Source organism: Onychomys torridus, chromosome 5 (genome assembly GCF_903995425.1).
Source record: "Onychomys torridus chromosome 5, mOncTor1.1, whole genome shotgun sequence".
Lineage (NCBI taxonomy): Eukaryota > Metazoa > Chordata > Mammalia > Rodentia > Cricetidae > Onychomys > Onychomys torridus.
This window is the reverse complement of record NC_050447.1, coordinates 77,318,883-77,339,411: the sequence shown is the minus strand read 5'-3', so window position 1 is coordinate 77,339,411 and position 20,529 is coordinate 77,318,883. Positions and strand designations below refer to the sequence as shown.

General features: G+C 38.7%; 1 protein-coding gene across 2 annotated transcripts in view; it reads left to right on the top strand.

Annotated features, from left to right (window-relative positions):
• The window catches only part of Dnajc1 (DnaJ heat shock protein family (Hsp40) member C1), a 208,219-nt gene that overhangs the window by 166,857 nt on the left and 20,833 nt on the right, over positions 1–20,529 (top strand). For both annotated transcript variants that reach the window (XM_036188821.1, XM_036188822.1), the window contains one exon: positions 10,033–10,152. In XM_036188821.1, the coding sequence (XP_036044714.1) occupies positions 10,033–10,152 (120 nt within the window). The remainder of the gene's footprint in view (positions 1–10,032; positions 10,153–20,529) is intronic.

The following is a 20,529-nucleotide window of genomic DNA, read 5'->3' as shown; positions in this document are numbered from 1 at the left end:
GTTGATAGGAAAGTCAGTTAAAGCTTCTTTGACAAGTAATTTGACATCTAATTGTAAAGCTGAAACTATTCATGATATTAATCAGAAATTCCTTTTTAAATATATTTAGAGAAAGACATGTATACATAGACAGATATTCATCCTAACAAAAGTAAAATATGAAACAACCAGGATATTTATCAGTAAAGGGAATAAATGGATAAACAGTCATAGTGCATAATGGATTAAATATTAAACACATAAACTCTACAGAGAACCTCAGAATTTAATCATATTTGGAAGTAAGGTCTTATTTAAGATGATATCATATTAAAGTAGGATAGTCCCTGTGGTGGTTTGAATAGGAATGGCCCCATACACATGTGTTTGAATGCTTGGTCACCGGGGAATGACAATGTTAGGAAGTATGGCTGTGTTGGAGTAGATGTGGACTTCTTGGAGGAAGTGTGTCACTGTGGGTGGACTTTGAGGTCTCAGATGCTCAAGCCAAGCTCAGTGTGGTATTCTCATCCTGCTGTCTACCAATCCACATGTAGAACTCAGCTATCTCTCCAGCATCATATCTACCTGTGCATTACCACGCTTCCTGCTATGATGATAATGGACTAAACCTCTGTCCTGGTTAGGGTTTTATTGCTGTGATGAGACACCATGACCATGGCAACTTGTATGAAGGAAAACATTTAATTGGGGGTGGCTGACAGCTCAGAGGTTTAGTCCATTATCATCAAGGCAGAAAGCATGGTGCTGGAGAAGGAGCTGAGACTTCTGCATCTGGACCAGCAGGCAGCAGGAAGAGAATACCACACTGGGCATGGCTTGAGCATCTAAACTCTCAAAGCCCAATCCAGTAACATTTCCTCTAACAAGGCCACACCTACTCTAACAAGGTCACACCTCCTAATAGTGCCATTCCCTCTGGGCCTATGGGGCCATTTTTATTCAAACCACTACAACCTCTGAAACTGTAAGCCAGCCCCAATTAAATCTTTTCCTTTCTAAGAGTTGCTGTGGTCATGGTGTCTCTTCACAGCAACAGAAACCCTAAAAAGACAGTCCTAAAAAATCAGTGATATGCATGTATTTAGAAAAAATAATAGGTATGTAGAACAGCCACAAGAAAAGAGTTTGTAGAGTAACATCATACATATTGTAGTGATGCCACTATAGTCCATGGAAAACTAAGAATTGCTCGAAATCAACAGCAGTGGGGGTGGGTGGAAGGTTGAGGGGATTACCCCACAAACTTCCAAACTAAATCAGTCCTACCAAAACCTAGGTTGAAGGCTTCTAGCCTCCTGATAGTGAGTGAATAAGTTTCTGTTGTTTCAGAGCACTCCGTGGTAAATTTTTTTCAGCCATACTGGGAATTAGATGAATAACAAAATATTGCGGAGAAGTTAAACTTAACAAATGCATATAGAACTATATGCATCAATTTGAGTAAAATTTGAAAACATACTGTCAAGTGGGAAAAGACTATGACATGATGCAGTTTATGTAGCTCCAAGGGAGACAAGGGGGAAAAGGAAACTGTCTACTAATAAGCTAGTGGAGTTGATTGGACAAAGTGACTTTAAACTTCATAATAAAAGTGAATGATTCTCTCTCTCTCTCTCTCTCTCTCTCTCTCTCTCTCTCTCTCTTTCTCTAGCCCTCTTCTAGATGAGAGACTGGTGTCTGTAGAATATGAAAGCTGGATCCTCCCAGAGTTATGACTCATCTCGAGTTTAAAATACACTGTCCTGGAAACAGAAAAAAATAAAAATAAAAAAAATAAAATAAAATGAATGAGCTGCACTGGAAATTACCACTCCCTAAACATGAAATGCCTTTCCATTCAGTATATTCTTCAGCAAAGTGGAATCTTAAGGGACCCCAAATAGAGAGGGCAATCATGAAAAAGAACAGAGGCAAGATCTCAGACTTCCTGGTTTCAAAACTTATTACAAAGGAATAGTGATAAAACTAAGTGGTATTGGCATAAACTTAAGAACCAATGAGTTGGATAAAGAAAGATCCTAGATATAGACTTTTGTGGTATGATCAAATAATGTTCTACAAGGACCCAGGAACATTTGCGGGGCTGGGAAGCCTATGAATAGTGCTGAGAAAACAAGATACCTACATGCTATATATATGGATCAAAGACAAACAAAGGGGAAGTTTCATTGTGTTGGATTGGTCATGATTCCTTGAATATGACACCAAAAGCAAAAATAAACAAAAAAACTGTACCATTTACCAAAGTTAAAAACTTACACCAACATGTGTCACCAAGCATTGGTGGCACACTTGGGAGGCAGAGGCAGGTGGATCTCTGAGTTTGAGGCCAGCCTTGTCTACAAAGCAAGTTCCAGGAGTACACAGAGAAAGCCTGTCTTGGAAAAACAAACAATGCTGGGGGGTGGGTAGTGCCTACCTTTAATCCCAGCACACAGGAGTCAGAGCCAGGAGGTTCTCTGTGAGTTCGAGGCCAGCCTGGTCTACAGAGCGAGATCCAGGACAGGCTCCAAAACTACACAGAGAAACCCTGTCTTGAAAAAAACAAAAAGGAGGAGGAGGAGGAGAGGAGGAGGGGAGGGAAGGAAGGAGAGGGAAGGGAGGGAGGGAGGGAGGGAGGGAGGGAGGGAGGGAGGGAGGGAGGGAAAGGGAGGGAGAGAGAGAGAGAGAGAGAGAGAGAGAGAGAACAAAAAAGCAAACCTTATCCTGACAGTGATGTCATATACATTGTAATGCTACCTTAACTTTACGTGAGCATTCAAAAGATTGCCACTTTCAACAATTGTCTTGATACAGATTTTCTTTCCATCATTCACTGCACTTAGATTTGTGACTTAAGGAACTGAATTATTGAACTAAAATCGGGGAACCTGGGATGCCCCATAGTGCAGTTATTCATAGCACAATGAACTTAAGGTTTTCTCAACTTTTTAGGTTTCTATTTCTTTTTGCTGGAAAATAGGGCATAGGACTAGAATGTTTCTAATTGAAATGAATCTATTTTAAGCAAATACAGTTACTTAAAAATGTTAACTTTCATGCTTTAAAAAGATATATTCTAGCCCTAAGAATCAAGTGTCATTCTATTGAATATTATAACCTTTGAAAAATACTTCGATGCACTACTGTAAAGTAGGATAGAAAAATACAACATATTTTTAATTTTCCCTATAGCATTTATCAGTCATGTGCCCTGATTTCTTCTTCATCTCTTCAATTTCTTTTGGTTTCAGATTTTTCCCCAGTAGGATAATACAGAAAATTTTCTGCCTGAAGACAGAATAGTTTTTCTCTTGAGATCATATTTAATTTTAAGAGCTATAAATCTATAAATTAAAATGTCCCCTGAGACATGAAAATTTTCTCTGGTACACGTCTGTCTGCACAGTCAAGAGCACTGTACTCCCTTCCACTGATCTTAGGTGTGGGTATAATTGTTGTCATCCCCACTCAAGGAGAGTTGCCCGTTTTAAGCATATCTTGAACTTATTTTCCTACCTACTAAGAGTCTGGTTTTGCATGAATTCTTCTGTTTTATCCTCCAAAACTTATTTAACAATTATTCAAATGACTTTATAATGTGTCGCCATTGAGGATGTGTACATGAGAATCAAAGGTGGTTGTAATCTATACTTAGAAACAGTTCTATGAAGGGACCATCAAAATATAATGCAGTAATTTAAATAAAACTGTAAAATGTTGTGAAGGGAACTTAGCAGGATAACCTAAGTATCATGGGGAATTAGGAAGGCTTCTCAGAGAAAACAATTCTCAGTGGAGGAGGAGGAGGAGTTACTGGGTAGGTAATTTAGAACAGTGCATTCTGGATAGAAAGAAAAGATTCCAAAGGGGCAGCTATGTGAGATAGCTTGAGTATTTAGCACCAGTAGCGTTAGCTAGCTGAAGATATCTGAGGCAGAGATTAAGATGAGATAGAACTAGAGAGGTAGGCCAGGTCCGGATACCCAGTCTTTAAGATGCCCTACAGAGGAACTTGGGATTTTGTTTTCTTTAGGAAATGGGAAGTATTGATGGATTTAGTACTGATCAAATTTGTAGATCTTGAAGAAGTTCTGTAACCTCAGTGGCCCTGCACAAAGAGATAATCACATTTCCAAGGCTGTCTTGAGGACTGACTGGTAGGATGCATGTGAAGCACTTAGGACTCTGCATGGGGATATCAGTTAAGAAGGTGCAGAGCCTTATGGCATCTCACCTACTGCCCACTCCCCTGGAGCCTCATCTCTCTTCCTCTCACTTATTCCTCACTAGACCCCAAATTCAAATTTGCTGTGATTATAATTTGCATATTCTTGCTTTTTAATCTGTTAGTGGTATTAAACATTTTCCTGTAGTTATTGCTTTGGTTTGGTTTGGTTTGTTTTTCAACACAGGGTTTCTCTGTTTAACAGAGAGGCAGAAAGCTTGTAATTGCCAGAGGCCCAGAAAGCCTGTTGCTAGATAGTGTCCTCTAGGTGTAGCAGGGAAATGCATCTTTGCCTGTTTTAAAATTTTTTAGTAGTAAGAATTCTTTTGGGAGGGAGAGGCTGGAGAGACAGCTCAGTGGTTAAGAACACTTATTCTTACAGAGGACCTGGGTTCAATTCCCAGCATCTACATGGTAGTTTGTAACCATCTGTAACTCCAGTTCTAGGGGATCCAGTGCCCTCTTCTGACCTCCATGGGCATACAGGATGCACATGGTGTACACAGATATGTGTAGACTAAATACTCACACATAAAATATATAAATCTAATTAAAATTTTGGTTTAATTTTGTGTGTGTATGGGACAGATGTATGTGTGGAATTCAAAGAGGAGCTTTATAAAGACCATTCTTCCACACTTTACATGGGGTTCAGGGATAGGACTCAAGTGGCTGGACTTGCACAGCAAATACCTTTACTGCTGGGCCATTTCATCAGCTCAAGAGAACTTGTTATGCATTCTGGATACCAGACCCTTATCCGGATTGAGACTGTTGTTTTCTAATACCACAAAATTAGTATCTCTTATTCCCATAGCTGTAAACTTACATTTTCTTACAACCATCCCTGACTTTATACCTAGCCTCCTCTTTTGCTTCAAGAGGTATAAGAAGATAAGATGCTTTGTAGGGAACCATGGAGTTGGCCTGGCCTAACTGCCTTGAGAAGCATGCATCATAGGTTTTTTCAGGTTAGAGTCCATGGTTCCTGGGACACTGTACCTTCTAGTTCCTGAGAGACTGGCCTACTCCCTCAGGCAGTGAAACATTCATTCAGGCCACTTAGTGTCTCTCTGTGTGTCCCCTTAGCAGTTAGAAAGCACAGTAGCTTGACAGGACAGTTGGTCTTCGACATCAATCTCTGCACCCTGTAGAGCCTGCAAACTTCACTGTATCCTGGCAACTACACCTGTCTTAATCCTGGAAATTGCCATTATATTCTGTTGCTGATAAAGGTATAAAAATTCTGATTGCTCTCAATAAAATTGCCACAGCTTAAGTTTTGTGAACCATCTAACTAGCCTGGCTTCATTCCTCATGGCCATATCAGGTGACCTTGCCCCAGTAAGTAAGTGTAGGCACTTAGAATGTTTATTACAAATTACAGACCCCCACTTAAAACTGTATTGGCAAGAAATATATTCAGGCATATGACCATGATTTAGGACTTTGTGACTCCTGCAAGAAATTTGAAGTGGCTGAACCAGGACTAGATTAATTCTCTTATCCCCTTAGCTGTGCTCTCACCCAAAAGGTATACCAACCAGACTGGCCTGTGTTGCCATCAGGGAAAAGACGGAGGTCATGCCAATCAAGGATGAATCCTGAATTTTCTAAGTAAATATCTGTTACCATCTACCCCTTGATTATCTAGAACGTAACTAGAAGGAAAAGGTTTGTTTCTGGGGTTGGTTGCTTTTCATAACTAAAGATGAGGAAAAAGTGAAAGAGGGAGTCAGAAATTCTGTTTGTTGTGGGGGATTTTTGTTTTGGTTATTACATGGCTTTGGCTGTCTGGGAACTCACTATGTAGACCAGGTTGGCCTCGAACACTCAGAGATCCAACTGCCTAGAGTCAACTTTTGGAGCTAATGTTTGAGGAAGCCTTTCCAGTATTCAGAAATCCCAGATATCTGTAGAAGCAGGGAACATGAAGGTTGCATCCAATATTTTTGACTCCTGGCCCATCGTTCAGTGGCTTTAGCAATGAAAGGTATACTGGTGGCTGATTGCAAACTGTCTGAAAGGCTAAAAACGTGACAAGATTACTTTCAAGATCTCCAGTAGTGTGGTCCAGCTTAGATGGCCTGATGGGAATGGCACCAATAGTCACCTGAGAAAGAATCACAGTGAAAGGACACCCTCCTAGCTCCACGAGGACATCAAAGCCCCACAATAAATCCAATCTGCCAGAAGTGACCAGGGCAAGTGTCCCAGCAGCGTGGTCTCCTTCGTTACAAGAGAACTGTGTCCATTTTTGGCAAGAGCCACACAGAAATGTAGTCTTGTTGATGGATTTCTCTCACTCAGTTCTGGAGCACTTGCTTAACACTGAAAGCAACAAGAAAAGAGCAGAGTCCCCTCTGTGTCCAGTCGTTAGTAGTGGGTGGATTGCTTTGTCCAACTCAAGGGAGCAGAGGTTGCAAGAGGCTCAGTAAGCAGCTTCAGTATGAGCCCTCGTAGATGGTGAGAGGTGGCCACCTACAAGCCAGGAAGAAGGGTCTCAAGTATTTATCTTCCTGAGAGTACAGGTAATTTGAGATTGTTTGGTTTTAATTTTGTTGCTCTTTGCATACCATTGATTTACCCAGAAGTTTGTCAAAGTCACTTTAAAATTGGAAAAGAAATTATGTAGCTGAAAACTGAATGCATTCTAGAACTGTACAAAATATAGTTAGAGGAATACTATCCACAATACATCTAAGAATTTGAGTTGAACTAAACCAACTAAAAATGGCTCAATACAAAAATTTAACTATCTATTAAATAGAAAAGGACCTTTTACTATTAAAATATGAGAATACAATAAGTAATATGTATTTTTCTTTAAATGTAGCCATAATTTTTCAGTCAAATAAATTGCATAATACTTTATATTTCATGTTTTATGGTCTAAAACTTGAAGGGGAAACTGCATGTAGGTTCTATAAAATAACAACAAGCTTTCCCTTGCCACCTCCAAGCCCTGTTACCCAGGAATATTAAAGATTTTCAGAGGCACTAAGTCTTTGAACATAGCAGGGTTTATGGCGAAAATCCATCCCAAAGGAGTATTATTTTGATAATACAATTTAAATTTCCCTATTCATTCTTATGTGTATATATTTTGGGGTCATTATGTAAAATATTCAGTAATTTGAAAACTTACTTTTTATTTTGTATTCAGTATGGAGATTTATTCCCAGAGTGGGGCTTTTCTGATGCAAAATTGGAATACTTGTGTAGTCACAACAGCTGTCCCACACCATGTGGTGTCTTCCTTTACTTTGCTGTAGCGATGAGTTTTTGGCCCAGTGTTTCAGTAATATTGGACACACATGGTTTTAAGTGCAAAGCAGTATGCTTATGCATTCATTTGACTTTCACAGCTACAGTTGGCTCTATATTAGAACAGGGAGAATACATTCATACCATGGCCACCCTCATGACTGCTGAGTAGCTGATCACAGTGGGCTCTGTTCCTTCTAAAGACACCACTAACTATTGCTGAGGAATTACACATTCACCAAAGGGCCTTGCAGCTGTAGGGGAGAGGATAATGGGTAGCTCAAAGGCCACACTCAGATTTCAGCCCACAGATTCTTATTATTACCCATCTTTTAACGATAATAATAAAAATCATGGCCATGAAATAACTAAAACTAAAAGGAAGTTTGCTAAGGTAGTCAGTAATTTTCTTTTTTAGATTTTCAATACAGGTATTTAATTTAAATGAAATGTTGCCTTCCCAGGAAAACAGTAGTGCTATGTTGTTAGACTTATTAGCCAGAAATTAAATTAAGATCTGATTGGTTTTTAATGTCGACTGTTGATATATGTAGGTTTTGGAAAACCAATCCATTAAAAATAGCAGTTTTGCACAGATTTCTGTTAAAACTGATGTAGGTATCAGGTGACTTGCTGTGCTCTGAAGCACACTGCCCTAGTATGGTTTTGGTCCCAGTCCTGTTTCATTGAGGATCTTCATGTTCTTCATGACTTGATTGTGCACTTCCAGCTTATATTCAAATTCTCCTCAAGCTTAACCTTCTCTGCATATCTGCATACTTACTAGAGCTTCGGATTTTAATGATCAGAACAGTATTTTCTTTGAAAATCTAATCTGCTCCTCTAAATGATATCTAAATAACTCATTTTTCCTTAAATAACGCAAAAAGAGAGGAAAGGAAGGAAAACCCCACCGTGTAATTTTTAGCTTAAGTAATAGAATTAAATTTCTGATCTTCATTAATATCAAAGAAATTCTAGCCAGATCCAGTGTAGACTACCTTTTTATCTAAGTGAGTTTATGCATGTATTGTAGGGGTTGTACTGATGAATATGTTCGAGGCTTTCAGTCCTTAGTGGATACAAAATAGAATGATTGATAAAATCCTCCCTACTATTGGCTATTATTTACTGACTCTTAAGTGGCAGGTTGTATTTATGCCAATTTATCTGCTTCAGGGAACATTCTTGATAGCAGAACAAAGTGAATAAAAGTAGTTTGCTTTGCAAATGAATGCAAATAGGAAAGCCTTTCGGAAAGCCCTTTAACAGGGGCAGTGCACTTTGATTATGAGTGAAGCTGCCATTTGGACATGGTGAAAAGAGCATGCTTGAACCATTGATTGGGGGAGACAGTAAAAAGTCAGGAAGGGCCCTGTTAGGCTTGCAGTGAGGCAGGCGGATGTCAGTGTGGTTAGAGCACAGTGGGAGAATGACAGGGAGGATTAGTGTCAGGGAGAGGCTTTGCTGGAGCTCTGGAGATAGTCCCTGGGGTCACTCACCTCTAACTGTTGTTCTGTGCTGATGGTTCTGTAATGCTAACTGCCTGATGTATGCCTATTCATTATCGGAAATGGTGATTAGAAAAGGTAGTTGTTTCTAAGATTTTCTCCACTACCTTTCCTTCCCCCCATCCCCCCCACCCCCCCCCCCCCCCCCCCCGTTTCTTTTTAATTAAAGGAAAATGAGGTGGGCTTCCTTCATCTCTCATTGTTTAGTGCCAGAGTGGCTGCTGCCTCTGACGGGTGATAGCTTACGCTAGAATATAGTTGTCATATTATGGGTTTTTTTCCTTACTCAACAGTGATTTGTGTTTCTTTACTCGGTTTTAGGTTTTGACCATTGGCAGTCACTAGTAATGAAATTCAGGAATATGTTTCTGCTAGAATTTTTCTCAGTTTTGTAATCTTTAAGGTGTTTTCACTATTTCCACTATTAAAAGCTTTGAATGGACTGGACGGTTCATTCGCATCTTGGTGTAAGAGTTTCTATCTAATCTTACTTGTTCTCACGTTTTACAGAGTGCTAGCATTTGATAAATTTTTAAAATTGAATATTGTTATTATTACATAGAATGGGCAAGAAATGTAGCCTTGCACACTTCTGATTCCCAGTCAGTGCTTTCTCTATGAAGATTTTCATGTCTATGTCTAAGAACCATTTTGTTTTCTTTTCTAGTGTTTTTTTTTTTACTTCCAAACTTTGCTAACCATGTTATGTGAGTTACATGAACATTTTGTAGCAAGAGTTTTTTATAGACTTTTATAATGGTTTTTTTATTTTAATGTAAAATTGGTCTCTTTCTAAGTATCTTTAAAAACATAGTTTTGCATTATGCAGTACTTCCTTATTCTTATATGCATACAGAAATCTTTCAAAGACTGCTGGGACTCCATTCTGCCTATAAAGATGCTGCCCCAGCCTTTGACTAAGCTTAAATACATGTTTAGTACTATTGGTCATTGCAGAAAGGGTTCTGCCAATAATTGTTTCACAAGCTTATTAATGTTTTAGTAAGCATTTTTCCAATTATTTTTTTCTTTAATGCTTTACAGGCACCTGAATGGACAGAAGAGGATCTCAATCAGCTGACAAGAAGTATGGTTAAGTTCCCAGGAGGGACCCCAGGTCGATGGGAAAAGATTGCCCACGAATTGGGTCGATCTGTGACAGATGTGAGTTCCCTGAGATTTGCATTGTGTGGGCAGTGACAAACCAGAACAGGCCCACTGTGCAGGAGGCAGACTTAGATGGGTCCTGGGTTATCTGTGGAGAAAGGACCTGGGAGGGAAGCATTAACGAAATAAACAAGAAGCAGATGTGAGTCTATTCCCCACTCCACAGTATAACAGTTAGGTGCAAAATTGTAGTGTTCAGAGACTTCAGCTACTGAAACCTAATCATAGAAAACAGTATTAAGTTCTGTGTTTATAGGACCCCTTTAATTGTGGAAAAGACAGTTTTCCAACTTATCAGAATTAGAGAGTGATATTTCAGTCTTAACACTGAAGTGCGGATTGCCGGTGTATTTAGACAGGTGGTTTGGATTAATGGAGTAAGTAAGCACCAGTCTTAGTGCAGATGGAATGTTTCTGACCATTCCTTTTGGCGTGTATGTGTGAATGGCCATACCTAACACCTAGGAGACAAACTACTGACCAGGGACCTTTTGACATAGCACTCTGTGTTTTCATAGAGTACTATGTCAAATTGCTAAAATAATTTTTAAACATTCTAAAAATACTGTTTTAAAAAGCCCAAAACTTTTAACCTAATTGTATAAAGAAAAACAATAATATGCTAATTAGTGTCTTCTTAAGAGGTAAATAATGGTAGCACATACATTTCAGAGGCAGAGGCAGGTGGATCTCTCTAAGTTCAAGGTCAGCCTGGTCTACAAAGTGAGTGAGTTCCAGTACAGCCAAGGCTGTTACACAGGGAAACCCTGTCTTGAAAAACCAAAAAAAGGGGCAGTGGTGGCACACGCCTTGAAGCCTAGGACTTGGGAGGCAGAGGCAGGCAGACCTTTGTGAGTTCGAGGCCAGCCTGGTCTACAGAATGAGTTCCAGGAAAGGCGCAAAGCTGCACAGAGAAACCCTGTCTCAGGAAAAAAACAAAAACAAAAACAAACCAAAAAAAAAAAAAAAAGAAAAACCAAAAAAAGAAAAGGTAAGGAAGAGTGAGTCTTACAGGCTATCACCAGCAGAGCCTCACAGAATTAATCTTGTGCCCAGTTCACAAGAGTAGTCTTGCTGCAGAGGTTTCTTTTTAAACTTTTACAAATTTATTTTGTATGTTCTACTATTTTTTCCCCCAGCATCCTCCTGTGGAGGCTGATTTTATGTCTGCAGTATTTTTAGTATGAAGTGGTTAACTGTAACTTTTTGACTTTCTACAAAATCAAAAGCACCTTGCAAATAGTTAATAGACCTAAACTTTCATAGCCTCCCAAGATGCCATTGTAACTTTTCTTCTGTGTCACTGTCTACTGCCCTGAATCATCTCTACAGCCTTACTATGCATTTCAGTAAGCACTGAGGGACAGAGACATTCCCTATTAAAAAACAAAAACAACAACAACAACAAAAAAAAAAATCCAGGTATCTGAAGATGTAGCAAGCTTTCTTGTTGAACTATCTTTGAATCGCCAGCCCACAAATACCAACAAGGAGATTTATTATTAATTATGAAAGTTTGGCTTTGGGCTTAGGCTTGTCCCCAACTAGCTCTTATGACTCAAATTAACTTGTTTCTATTAATCTATGTTCTGTCACATGGCTTAGTTACCTTTGCTCTCTACTATACATCTGACTTCTTCAGTGTCTCTTGGCATCCCTGGCATAATCCACGTGCCTAGATTCCTCCTCTTCCTCTCCCCAGAAATCCCACCTATCTCTCCTGCCTAGCTATTGGCCATTCAGCTCATTATCTAATCAATCACAGTGACACATCTTCACAGTGTGTGTAAACAAATATTCTACAACATTTCTCCCTTTTTATTCTAACAAAGTAAAACTATATACAATAAGAACAATTATCAGGTAAGAATTACATTTACAATTTTCAGTTCATTTGTATCTCAACTTTTGGAGAAAGTACTCTATTATATATCCTATCTTAGTGGGGTCAAAGTTTTAATACTTAAACCACTTTTTATTATAACTTGTATTGCCATCCTAAAAATATTTTTTAGACCTTAAAACATCTTTTTAGCTGGGCGGTGGTGGCACATGCCTTTAGTCCCAGCACTTGGGAGGCAGAGCCAGGCGGATCTCTATGAGTTCGAGGCCATCCTAGGCTACCAAGTGAGTTCCAGGAAAGGCGCAAAGCTACACAGAGAAACCCTGTCTCAAAAAACCAAAAAAATCAAAAAACAACAACAACAACAAAAAATCTTTTTAGATAATCAACTTAAGCTTTTATGTTTCTTGACCTTGTAAACTTTACATCTCTTATGTAAGTTTCTCTTTTGAATATGGTAACAAGAAAAACTGTAACTCTATCTAGTCTTCAACCCCATCAAAGATCCGAGGATACATTACCTGAGTAAACAAAGTGCAGGGCAAACAACTTCCAAAACTATAGAAACAATAGAGACACCTGGCTATCTAGACAGTCACTGAAGGTTTCTCTGCAACACTGGGGCATCCATTTTTGGCCTGCAGGCCTAGAATATCTGACAGACTTTTCTGTGAAGCAGGAATTTTGAAAGACCATCCTATTTTGTCTTGGCAAAGTTTGGCAGTCACCTTCTTTTGTGTCCTGCTTGTCCAATTTGGACAGCATACTGTTAGTAGTCAAGGCAAGGGCAGTTTCTTGCCCAGAGGCTAATTTTGTCATAATGAAAGCAAACTCCATATGGAGGTTCTTTGGTGCCCATCCATTTTAAAAGTAAATTGGTGCTGTCAGGAGCAGAAGTGTCTCACTGTCATGAAAAGCCTTAGGTTACTAAAACATCTAATTGCTGTATTCTGTAGATCTCAGAGTGTTTGAAGACCACCTATCTATCTAAAATATATCTCTTTAACCTTGAAAATATACCTAACTTGACTACAAGTTTGATTATTATAGATGACTAACTACTAATCTGTATTTCTTAATTATACATTGTATTTTTAATTGAGCTTTATAGGTACAATACCTTAAACAAGAGTAAAAACATATACAGTATGACAAAAATAACCTTAAATTTGTATCAATGAACAAAAAATGTCTTAAACAAAAGTAGAAACATAGTATTCTAATAAAAATAACCTTAAAATTGTATCAGTATACAAAAATCCATACCAGTGTAAAGCATTTGAGATTAATAGTTGCCTTTTAGTTTAAAGTAGATTCAATAATCAACCCTTTTATCCTATCCTTTCCATATCCCCCTTTTTTCTTTTCAGAAAGAAATCCTTGAATCCCACCTCCCTTGCTTAGAAGCTTCCTCCCTTACCATGACGAGTAACAATTTGCAACCAATCCCCCTAAATGATGATAAAACATTCATAACTCACTGAATGACCAAAAACCAACAACCCTACCTCTTGGAAATGCAGGCATCATGTTCTCTAGACTGCTTCCTTTTCTCTAGGGACCCTGAGAACAGTGGGATAATGACCGTCCTGGAGAGCTGGCTGCATTGTTTGTTGTCCTGTCTCTGTGTGATGGGAAAGTGCAGGGCTTGTCTGAAGTCCTGGCTGGAGCAGTCTGTGAGGCCGTACCATCTCAGCCAGCAACTTTGAAGTTGTTCTAGATAGAGATTTTTGAGGAAACTGCAACAGATCTGCCACAGATCTAAGAGGCTAGATCACTTGGGCTACTTGTTTTGTCTTTATTCATGCCCAGTGCTTTTATTCTGAGAACATACAAACTTTTAAAGGTAACTTACATATCTGCATTAACAGCATGAAATGTGCAGTGTGCACAAGTCAGCTAAAGTTGATTTGGTCAGCTAGTAGCTAGCTATGCCCTCTGATTCCAGGTAAACTTTATTGGTACAGCAGGTACCAGTGTGAACAACTCTCCTGCAACATGAAGACTCAGCTAACTTTTTTAAAAATAATTTTATTTATTCTTTGACAATTTCATACACATAAATAATGTATCTTGGTCATGTTGTGGTATTGGTTTTTATTTTACTTATATATTTTATGTTTCTGCACATACGTCTCTGCACCATGTTCATGCATACTTGATGCCCAAGGAATCTAAAAGAGGACAACAGATCCCTTGGGAGTGGAGTTGCAAACACATGTGTATTGCCATGTGCTCTTAACAACTGAACTGTCTCTCCAACTCCCAGCATGCTTGTTTCAGTAATACCCAAGAATGACTTGGGAATCTGACTAAAGCAGCTGAAATGGTTTCAGCTGGTACAGTTCCTTTAGTGGAATGCTAAGTGAAAGTTAATCACATTTTAAAAGGGCACTTACACTTCTTTTTGGCTTGCAGTGTTAATTAGATTTGTTGTCATTAAGAATTGGATGTGGAAGAGAAGAAGCCAGGTTCCTTTGGCGGTCACCATGTCCTCTTAGGCCTGCTCTCTGACCTGACCGGTGGCGGCCAGCCCCAGGTCCACACAGCTGTTGTTTGACCCTGTTTGGTCCTGCTGGCTTCTTTCCTTCCAGAAACAATTGACCTTTTATGGGAAAGGCGAGAGTGTGGCAGTGCTAGGGTCTATATGGCTCACAATTTAGATGGTTAGAGCCTAGTAAAATACCCATTTTGATTCCTCAGTTTAAAAAAGAGTCTATTACTTGTCATAATTAGAGTTAAATTATTCAATACTACTGTGAAGAAGGACAAGCAATATTTTAGTTTTAATTTTTTTTACATAGAGTATTTTTTAAGCAGAAACTATAAGGCCAATTTTATTGAGGCTTAAATATTTTAAATGTTAACTACATGCCTCTTGGCATATAATTTTAGTAGCCACAAAGGACACTCAAATTGTAAAAACAACAAAGGAAACAAAAACTGTCTGGCATGTAAAACCACCTTTAATGTGATTATTAACTGCAGGCTTCTACGTTAAGGTCAGGGAGCATCGGATTTCTTGCTCCTGAAGTGATATTCTCTTGCCTGAAAGGTTGTAAGCCGACCCTGGTGCTCTGTCAGCCACTAATCTCTCACATTCTGTTTATGATAATAGATTGAGTGGAATTTTCTGCTTATTTAGAAAGGGCCAGGTAGACAGCAAAACAAAAGCCAGGTGGCTAGATTTAACTTTTATAATTAATGCCAAAGGGTAATATAAGACCAGTTTGAGGTAGGCCGGTGAAGGAAGGCGGCCCGCAGCTTGTGAAATCCCAGTCATAGGGCTGTAACCAGCTCCCAGGCCCAAGATACCCAGTGGGAGAATTTATATAGTGTTATTGTGGTAGCTTTGTCAAAGTCAGGAAGCCTTATGGTTATCAGTAAATTAAAAATAGAGTTTTATATTATTTGACAATATAGTGCTATTATTTTAGCATCAGCAGAGCCCTACCTGAAGTTGTGAAAATGATGAAATTTAACCCTTTGGTTTCTGCACTGCACTGCTGGCTTCCTGCGCTCTCTGTTCTCTGTGGCTGAGCTTGATCTCTCTTCTCGGTCCTGCCTTCCTCCCTTCACCCCCCACCCCAACCTTCAAAACCACTTCTCCTTAGAATGCCCAAGTGCTTTATCTTATCCTCCTTGCTGCTGAGTCACTAGCTTATTTGCCTTATAACTTTGAGTGATAATGTATTAACATGTAAAATAGTAATGTTATGAGATACCATTCACACTATATTAAAAACTATGTTAAAAGTTTTTCCTTTTTCATTTGTTTCTTGGGTTTTTTCTTGTGTTTGTTTTGTAACATGGAGTCTTACTCTGCAGCCTAGGCTGAGCTGGAACTCATGTATCCCAGGCTTGCCACAAACTCGTGGAGCCACTCTGCTTCAGCCTTCCACGCTAATGGGATCACAGGCCGGTTACATAATCACTCTATTTGACCTGATGAGACTTCCACTGAGTATTCTAGAGCAATTCATGCAGAAGGCTTTTATTTCTATTTTGATCAAGAAATCTGGCTTTTGGCTCTTAATTTACTGTTAGTCATTGATATGGGATATACTAGGGACATTTTCTTCAGTTTAATTTTTGGGTGTTCTAATTTATGACAGTTGTTTTCAGGAATTAATGTGGATTTTTTAAATGAGTTTTGAGGTTTGCATTACATTTATTTACTCTGTGTGTCTGTGTGAGTGTGGGTGCCATGGCATGTTTGGAGGTCAGAGGACATCTTGAGTTTTTTTCTCTGCTTCCATGATGAGGGTCTGAGATCAAACTGAAGGCTTTGTATACACCCAAATGTCTTTACCTGCTGAGCCATCTTACCATCCCAGATGTGAAATTCTTTTTCAGATGTGAAATTTTAACAATGATGACCTAATAAATAAATTTCAAAGCCCTTTTTTTTTTTTTTTTTAATTTTCTAAGATAAACTACTTGGTCATATAAAACTATTCACTTTTAAATAGCTGGACTTGGCTGTTTACTTAAATTTTTTGCAGTTAAATATATAAATGAGAATGTTATAGACTATTTGATGTTTTACTAATTAGATATCTTTAGTAGAGCAATATTAGCCTTCAGTTAGTTTGTTTGAGCCTATTGATGCAGTCTCTTTATAGCAGCCTTCTAATATCCAGATAATAAAGAAAATGCTAAATTATTTTTAAAAAGCAGGGAGTGATAGTAGGGGTCAATGCATACCTACACATATATACACACACATACACTAAATAAACAAATACATAAATAAAATTTTTTTGAGACAGGGTTTGTCTGTAGGTTTTGGAGCCTGTCCTGGAACTCACTCTGTAGACCAGGCTGGCCTCAAACTCACAGAGATCCACCTGCCTCTGCCTCCCGAGTGCTGGGATTAAAGGCATGCACCATCACCATCTGGCAATAAAATATTTTTAAAGGAAAAGATACCATAGAAAATATCAAAACAAAATAAGTATCAAATACAACAGCAGAATTGTTGAAAACTGTCTTTAGGAAAGTCTCCTAGAAAGCAGAATAAAAAGGCAAACTTTTAACACATAGAAAAGAAATGCAGGAATTCAACCCTAGAAATCCAGATTTGATTAAGTCTCAGTAAAAGAGAAACTAGAGGCAAGATTTTTCTTCAGTAAATGATACAGCAAAGCTTTCTAGAATGCAGGGATACCTGAGGCCAGTTTGTAAGAGTTTCCCAAAGCCAAATGGATCTGTGGAGAAGATCACAGAGAGATTTACAAACACCAAGAATACATAAATCCTCAAAGATCTCCTTACCATGGAGAACATTGCTCCAGAGTAAGGCATGTCAGAGTGACATCAGGCCACTAGGCCACACTAGACCCTGGGAGGTGAGGAAGCTGTCCTTTTGCAGTGCTAAGATGTATCTTGAATCCTGAGCAGTTCCTTTGTGAGAGCAGATATGGGAGCTTATCCTCCAGCAGAAAGAGGGAACATGAGCTCCAAGCAGTAATGGGTCAAGTCCTGAAAGAGCAGTCACATCACTTACCACACTCCAGTGTGTAGCCAGCAAGAACAGGACATGAGAGTTGGAACAAGAGATTGAGGATTTTATGACAAGGATTGGAACCCTGGGAAAGGGTTTTTAGAATATAGTATAGCTTAGAACTTGGGCGGTGTATATGTTATATGTGTGTGCATATGTATATGAAATGTGTGCATGCATGTACAAAAGAAAGGCAACTAGAAACTTCACGAAATACAGAGGCCCATTACCACCAGCACCTACCAAAAAGGATAATTTCAGTAGACAATGTGAACAGTTCTTACCAAGTCACAATATTGGAATATCTTATATAATTAATTTTCATATTTTAAACATGTTTTACACATAGTTTTTCAATTTTAATATCTACAGATTATAAAATATTCTTGTGTACTGTTCACCACGATATGTTTTCTCCTTACTATTTAATAATAGATTTGTAGTTGGGTTCATGTGAACCTAGTAACACTGCTCCTGAGTCTTCTGACCTACAATATGGCTATATACCTAATTCTATTCAATGGAACACAAGGGAAATGATGTGCAGTCATGGGGGCACTTACTCAGTTTTCCCTTCCATTGAGCTGGATTAGAAGTTTTCCTGTAACTAAGCTGCAGCCATCCAAGCAAATACAGTTGATCTGTGAAACTGCAAAGAAACATGATAGGAAAAACCTGATTATGTGGAGAAGTCGGAGGGTGACGGTTCTGATATGAATATAGTAGTAAATAACAGCCTAAGAAGATAGAAAGTGAAGGGACCTGAGATGCAATTCTGGGAAATCCTTCCTGAGAGGTTGCTGAACAGACACAAAGAAATGAGGCACGCGGTTGTCCGAGAAGGGGCCTTTAGATGGAGGAACAGCACTCACCAAGACTGAAGCAAGAACATTGGGGATGTGCAAAGTCAGGCAGACAGGTCATCGTGGCCTGGAAAGGAATAGGTGGAGATGAGGTAAAATGAGACCAAGAGTTAGTACAAGACGGGATCATACTGGCCGTTCTGACTGAGGACTTTTCCTGGGAGTAAACGGGAAAGCACTAGGAGGTTGTGAGCACAGGGGTAGTGACGTGAAAGGACCGTTCCAACAGTCTTGTGGAGAAGAAACTGGCAGGGAAAGTGGAGACAGGAAAGATGGCCAGGTCCAGAGTATTTGAGTCATCCATGTGGAAGACAGCAGTGACTTGAATTAAGAGTAGGGAGAAGCAGGAAAGAAACCCAGGATAGACAGTGTATATGAAAAGCATGTTGTTTAGCTGGGTATAATTATAGCCTCGTAACATTCACAAGAGCTGTGAACAGAGATGAAAGCCTGTGGGTATAAGGAGTGTTGCTTTTCATCCCATACCCCTATTACTGTTTTCTCCCTAAGGCTATTTACATGCATTACCTTAATTTTTAAAACATAAAGAAATGTAACATTTTATCTTTCAGATTTTTCCATGTAAATACATTTAATTGTTTATTCTTCATTGTATCTTTTATTTAAAACCCTATTGATTTACAAAAATAGAAATAAAGCAGTCAAAAAATTTATTTGAAACTACAAAGAATCCCAAATGTACAAAATATCTTGACAAAGAAGAATAAAATGGGAGGCAATCACATTTCCTGACTTCAGAATATATTACAGAGCATGACAATTAAAGCAATATGGTACAGGCATGAAGACAGGCTTAGAGACCAATGGAGCAGAATAGAGAGCCCAGACATACTCGGTCGCCTAATAGTCACAAGGGGTGCAGAGAACACTTCCTGAGAAAGAATGAACTACTCAGCAAATGGTACTTGAAAAACCTTGTAACTACATGGAAATAAGGAAATGTCTTGCATAATATATAAAAAACTAACCAAACAGATTGAAGACCTAAATGTAAGTAAGGCATAAAACTATAAGTATACCATACCTTGTGCACTATTAGTTAGAATGTGAATGGAATGTGTATGGAAAACATTATTGAGGTTTCTCCAGAAATTGAAAATCCAGCAGTTCTTTTGGATGTGCATATCCAAAAGAAACAAAGCCAAGATGTGAAAAGGGCATCTGCACCTATGGGCCCATGGCAGTGTTGCCAAGACAGGGAGGTAGCCCAAAAGGATAGAAAGAGAAAATGCGATCTGTGCAGCAGAAAAGAGCTGCACATTTCTCACCCATAAACAGGAAAATGTGTGTGTGGCAATATAGACAAACCTAGAGATCTTTGTGCTATTCAATTTTAGTTGAACAAGAGATGAATACCTTTACCTGAATGCATGCCAATGATCCCAGCACTCAGATCAGCCTGAGTTTTCTCAAACAAGAAAAACAAAAACATGAAAAAGTTTTAGAGAGCTGGTATATAGTATTTTGCTACAGCTAATGATATTTTACCATTTTCTTAAAATTCTGTTCTGTATATATACCACATTTTTGGTTTTCATTCTTCAATTGATGGACAGTTAGTCCGATTCCGTTTCTTAGCTATTGTCACAGAGCAGCAGTAAACATGAATATACAAATCTCTCTAGTAAAACATGGAGTCCTTTGGATATTTACCCAGGAGTAGTACAGATGACTTATATGGTAACTTTAGTTTTAGTCTTTGGAGAAACTTCCACACTGACTGCTGTCGTGGTGACAACAATTTACACTCCCACCAAGAGTGGATGAAAATCTCCCCCGTTCCACTTCCTCTGCAGCATATGTTTTATTTTATTTTTTTGATGATTAAGATGGCCATTCTGATTGGGGTGAAATATTTACATGATGGCAAAGGATGATGAACATGTTTTAAAGTGTCTGCTAGGCATTCGTATCTAAGGACTGTCTCTTAGCCCATTATTTAATTAGATAGCTTGTTTACTTCTCTATATCTTCTGAATACTCATCCTCTGTCATATACATAGCTGACGAAGATTTTTTCCTATTCTGTGGGCTGTTTCTTCACTTGATTGACAGTTTCCTTTGCCGTACGGAAGCAAGTCTATCTTTTTATTGGGGAAGAGACATCGTTAATATTCAAAGCTATTATTGAAAGATATTTA